The 5,711-nt window shown below is 35.5% G+C and overlaps 1 protein-coding gene across 1 annotated transcript; it reads right to left on the bottom strand.

Moving 5' to 3' along the window:
• Window positions 1-3,381: 3,381 nt before the first annotated feature.
• Window positions 3,382-5,454, bottom strand: LOC122417965 (uncharacterized). The gene is made up of 3 exons (XM_043431922.1): window positions 5,226-5,454; window positions 4,863-5,122; window positions 3,382-4,593 (listed from the first exon to the last, which is right to left on the bottom strand). The coding sequence occupies exons 1-3, from the start codon at window positions 5,363-5,365 to the stop codon at window positions 3,443-3,445; spliced, it is 1,551 nt and encodes a 516-aa protein (XP_043287857.1). The 5' UTR covers window positions 5,366-5,454; the 3' UTR covers window positions 3,382-3,442.
• Window positions 5,455-5,711: the final 257 nt, after the last annotated feature.

The raw sequence follows: 5,711 nt of genomic DNA, 5'->3' as shown, positions 1-5,711 counted from the left end.
TGCTAGTTATTTTTAATTAACTAAAAAACGTGCTTCCAAGGACTTTTTAAAGCAATCTTTTCCATTCGTATTATCATACGCAGAAATAGAAAGTTGACGGACCCACGTCGATGCACAAAATTTTTAATCTCTGCATGTAGCCACCAAGGTTCAAACGGACAAAAGAAAAAGTATGAAGTGCGTCAAGACCAACAGAATTGCTTACTTTTTAATATGAGCATTGCATTTTGAAAACATAACTTCTTATGCCATTCATAAACAGGCCATCGCTGACTTTTTGTATCATTCATCATTATTTTTTATTATTGATGATTATTTATAATCCATTTCCAAATCCTATAATTCATGTATAATTTTTATTATTTGTAGATATCCATATTCCATAATCAAAAAAAAGAAGTACTAATACCTGGCATGCATGTCAATACACAGAATTTTCCAAATTTGCAAGTATTCGCTGCGATTTATTCATCTAAATTTTGGTACAGACAGAAAAAATTACCACCGATTCATAAAATTTATTATGCCAAAACTAAAAGGAAAAAAGACAGCGCACTTGAAAGTGAACAGAACGCATAATTGTTTCATGTATCTCATTCATATATTACAGTTGGAACCAAAAAGTGAAAAGATTGGCACACCTACCGCTTCGCAGGAATATCAAAGTTCATAGGTATTCGCTGCGTACCAGTAATACAAACTTTGGTGCTATGGGGCAAAAAACTTTAAAATTACCCGAACCACATTTTTGAAACTTATTATGGCATATTCAATGAATAAAGTGACAGATACGCTGCATGTTGAACTAAATCAAATAGTGTAAAAAGTGACAGATACGCTGCATGTTGAAGTAAATCAAATAGTGTAATTTAGTATGTCTCCATGGTTATACACAGACAAAATATTTGATCACATCCAGAAATGATCAGGCGTAGACTCACACACATGAATTTTTTAATCCATAATGCCAATCGTAAACATGGTCTGGAAATACTCAATATACGTGTCGCTTCATCATGTTGTCAAACTTAAGATGTGTTCATTGCATTTGGAAGATACATTTTGATATCACGAAAAATAAGCAACCAATGACTTATACGCCTCTTGGATATCGTGGCGAAGCTACGGCAACGCCATCGGTCGGCTAACGGCGGCAACTCGGGGTCGTTTTTCTCCTAGACGTCAACATTTAATTCGCATAAAATTCACTACACGTTTTGGATATTTCTTTATTGTACCAAAAAAAGATCGATATTATGAGCCAAATAATTATTAAGTGTGGATTTCAGAATATTTACGCAGACTTTTTTCGCGGAAAATCTGTGTCAAAAGGTAAGTAATTACACGAACCATGAAATCTTCTTTCAAATTCATTGCATATATAATTTTTACCACGTATTCATTTGATTGCAAGATAGCTTATCGTATTGCTAATAACGGGATGTTAAATTTATTAAAAAATATAGGGCATAAACTTTTCCAAAGCCATCATGTTCAGGAGGTCGTCGAAATCCGTAATGGTGGAGAAGGAATCATCCGTGGAAAAGTCATACCACAGACCAGAGTAAGTAATCGACCGTACGACGTGAAACTGGAGGTATGTATTAATTATTAGTTATAAAATGAATTCATAGTAAAGTAATAATGTAAACAAATATATTTTCAGCAACTTTTCAACCATCCATGCAATTTAGAAATGGAAAATAAAGATATATTTCTTTATCAAAGAAATATATATATATATATATTGAAGGAATAAGTATCGTTCGGAAATGTGGAACCGATAATAATTTCATTTATTTACTTATTTATTATTTTATCGTTTTACATCTACAATATACTATAGATACTAAAACAATGAAATAAAAAATAACTTGCACGTGAAACTCTAAAAAATGTCAGATTTATAATTAATCATGATTAACATTCTGCATGTTGGTTTCGATTTTTTTTGTGCTGGTTTTGGTGCGTGTATTGCTTGAAAACATGTAATACCGTCAACACAATAATGAATTTTGAATGCTGCATATTTTGTTTCGCAATTCCTGTGTGTACATACACGTTCGTGTAATTTTTTTGTGTGCTTTTTCCCGCTCTTCCCGTTTTTTTCCCTATAGGAACTGATTGTTTTTAGGTGAACCCAGATCGTACGGTACGAAGGACAGAATGCACTTGCAAGGCGGGTTTATCGGTTCGAGGTTGCAAACATGTAGCAGCGGTCTGCATTTTTATAAATAATGAATGTACGCAATCGAAAACTGATCAACCGCAATGTTGGAATCAGCCTCGAGAAAGTCAAGTGGAAAAATATAAAAAAGGTTGCACTATCGCTCAAATGTTCCCAGGTAAGGAACATCTGATTGATTGTAATGCAACGTATACATTCAACGACGTCCAAAATGTACCGTATGAGACAGCAAGTTCATTGTTTGGCCAGTACATAGAATCGGAGAAAGATATTGAACCGCTAAGAGAAATTGCAAGAGAAGAAGAGAAAAAAAGAAAAGAAGAAGCATATACAAATATGGACAAAATTTATAGATTACAAGAGTCGAGACGAGATTACAGCTGCTATGAAGTTTCGTCACTCGATGATTTGAAAATGCGACTTCAAAAATATACGTGTCCTCGTGAGCTGCGATCGAAATATGAAGAAAAGATTGTAGCAAGCAGGAGTGAGTGTTTGAGCATCAGCGTACTATCGGAAAGTCAATCCGATTGCTTCGAATGGTTTAAAGAAAGAGCAAAACGGGTAACATGCTCCAGCAAGGCTCACCGCATAAAAACGAGGCGAGACGCATTCGAATCTTTGGCGGCACAATTAAAAAATAAAAAATTTGATGGCAAGATGACAGAAGCCATGAAGTATGGTCTTGCAACCGAGCCGCATGCAAGAAAGTGTTTCGAAGAACAAACTGGCTTAAAAGTAACTTCAGTTGGATTAATTATAAATATTACCCAACCGTTTATGGCCACGAGCCCCGACGGAATAATATTAAGCGAATCAACTTTATTGGAAATCAAATGCCCATTTACCTGTAAGAATCAGCAAATCGTGAACCGTGACGATAAAGTTTCGAATGTCCCGTATTTGGAAATAGACGACAATAATGAAATTTATTTGAAGAAAAGCGACAAATATTATACACAAATTCAGGTATCAATGTATATACTCAACCTTAAAAAATGTCATTTCTTTGTTTACTCGAGTCACGATAACGTAGAGGTCATAGTTGAAAGGGATGAACATTTTTTGGAAGAGTTAATTCCCAAAATTGAGTGGTTTTATTTTCAACATTATCTTCCACTATTATTCTAGGCATTGAATAGAATAATACACTTGTATCTGCTTCAGTATTTTTATTTATAAACATATTTGTTTCACGTACGCAGTTCTTTCCTTCTTTATAAATCAAAACTTCCAAAAATTCCTGAAAGCCAACTACGCACTCATTTGTGTTGCTGAATTGGCCGCTTCAGGATTTTTTATAAGTGGTGGCTTGCTATTGGCAATAACGCAGCACATGTGCATAATCGCATCAAGATACGGTAAGAGTGAAATGGGAATTAATTTCAAAATATTGCAGAGTTTTATCCTTTGAATAGCACGTTCTACATGTATTCTAACTGAAGCGATTTTGTACGTTTCATCTATTTCGGAGTTTGTAAACTGTGGATCGAACGCAAACGGAGGTATCACCAAGAGGGCATTGCGTTTGAGCAGTTCAGATTTTATCTGAGGGAAACCTTTGTCGGCTAAAACCGTATCACCCGGTTCTATGCACGATAAAAGTCCACAGTCATTCGTTATAAAACTATCTGTAGCTCTTCCGCCATACCCTTTTGATAATTTACAAACGAAACCATCGGGCGTAATAGCGATCAAATATTTGACGGTAAAACGTGACTTGTAGTTGGAGTACATGAGAACGCGTTGTTCCACAGTAGGGGGAGTTTCAGTAAATATTTCCGTGCAATCGATTATGCATCTGCAATTCGGATATTTTTTGAAACCGATTGGTAAATTTTTTTTTATGCTTTCTCTCGATGGCCAAAAAATCCAAGTCTTTGTCTTCTCAGTCAACGTAGTCAAGATTTCGAAGAAGATTTGAGAAGCAGTTGATTCGTGTATCTTAAAAAAGCAAGCTAGACCAGAAAAAGAAATACCCAATTTCATTTTCATTAAAAAAAGTAATAATCTATTTTGTTTATTCAATACCCGGTAGTAAGCTGGTTGGCCATCTGTTTTCACACTAATCAAGTTGAGCAACACATTGAAAAAAATTAATGAAACCCCGCCTAACTGCAACATAGTTTTGTTTGAACCAATATCAGAGAATCCTGAGAAACCGTAATGAAAAATATCGTCAGGACCACATGACTTGTCGGCAACGGTTTTCAGCTCTTTCACTATGATTCGCTCGTTTTTATTTGGCTTCCCAATGTAAATATTCGTCTGCGTGGAAGCTTCATTTTTATCATTATTCCAACTCCAGAAAGTATTCCCTTCTGCACTGGCTCCTTCGTTGTCACACGCATCAGTTTGACAAGCAATGCACGTACTGCCAGCTTCCGTCGGAGTTTCATTTAATCCTGTAATTAGACGAAATTATTGAAACTTCATTTAAAATAACGCAACATAAAACAATTGTACATTTTCGAAACTTGAAACCGCCTAACATTTACAGATACTTTTAATAGTACATTATAACACTAGGACGAAAAAGTTTTTCGTACGCGTGTTATACGAAATTTTATATTACGAGGTGCGGAAATGGGGGTTTTGTGTACGCGAAGCGTACGCAAAAGCGTCCATTTACGTACCGCGTGATATAAAATATATTTTCAATTTTTGATCGTACCCATTTCAATGTCACTTGCGATATTTTCCTTTTCTTGCGGTTTTGCAGCTGTTGATGTGCTCATTCTTTCTTTTCTTTTCAGAAGTCGTTCGTGTCTAGCTAGGTCCAGTTGTGATTTCTCTCTTTTTTTGTACACAGCGGGGAAAATTGTCGGCACATACGCTGGGCTGTTTTCGACGTTGGATTGCTTGCCTCCAACAAAATGAGCACTGCAGATGCGAGTGTTCGTACTCGGGTGCCACGTCTTGTTATCTAATGTACTAATAAAAATATAACATACAATACACGTACAGAAAATTTGGAGTTTGAATATTTTCAAAACGTTCCTGGTATCAAATCGTCATAATAATAATATTTACTCACATTCTTCTGACAGCTTTTATCCACTTATTTCTTTTTTCAACTTCCCAACTCCGTTTCGGAAACGAATAAAAAGTTAATTCACGATTCCGAGATTGGGAATTTTTACACCCCACAACACAACAGTACCTCGTACCACCCATTTTTTTCCTGTTTGAGAGCACTTTTTAAACGTGATCCGTACGGCTGATCGCACGCAAAACGCCCACGAGTTGCCTAAATCTGCCACAACGCCGCGCCACTAGCGTTATCCAAGAGGCGTATTGAAATGAATTTCCAAATTCATCATGCAACAATTCAAGTGAATATATATGTATTTACATGGCCCAAAGATTTTTTAAAACTCGTGTTTGTAAACAAGCAATCATGAAAACTTTTTGTTATGAATTTTCCAATTTATTGACATCAATATGAGGAAATAGAAATACGAATGTCACTCGAATTGTCTAGAGAATGAATAGAAATTGGTATAGATACACTGTAAGTTAA

Source organism: Venturia canescens, chromosome 11 (genome assembly GCF_019457755.1).
Source record: "Venturia canescens isolate UGA chromosome 11, ASM1945775v1, whole genome shotgun sequence".
Taxonomy (NCBI): Eukaryota; Metazoa; Arthropoda; class Insecta; order Hymenoptera; family Ichneumonidae; genus Venturia; species Venturia canescens.
Note: the sequence above shows the minus strand (reverse complement) of the source record. Positions and strands in the feature narration are given on the sequence as shown.

What these genes read in the sequence shown, in the direction of transcription:
- LOC122417965 (XM_043431922.1), bottom strand. Translation starts at nt 5,365, where the DNA reads ATGGGTGGTACGAGGTACTGTTGTGTTGTGGGGTGTAAAAATTCCCAA. An exon ending in ATAAAAGCTGTCAGAAGAAT is followed by an intron (nt 5,123 to 5,225) that starts GTGAGTAAATAT and finishes TATTTTTATTAG; the next exon opens with TACATTAGATAACAAGACGT. An exon ending in CGCAAGTGACATTGAAATGG is followed by an intron (nt 4,594 to 4,862) that starts GTACGATCAAAA and finishes GTCTAATTACAG; the next exon opens with GATTAAATGAAACTCCGACG.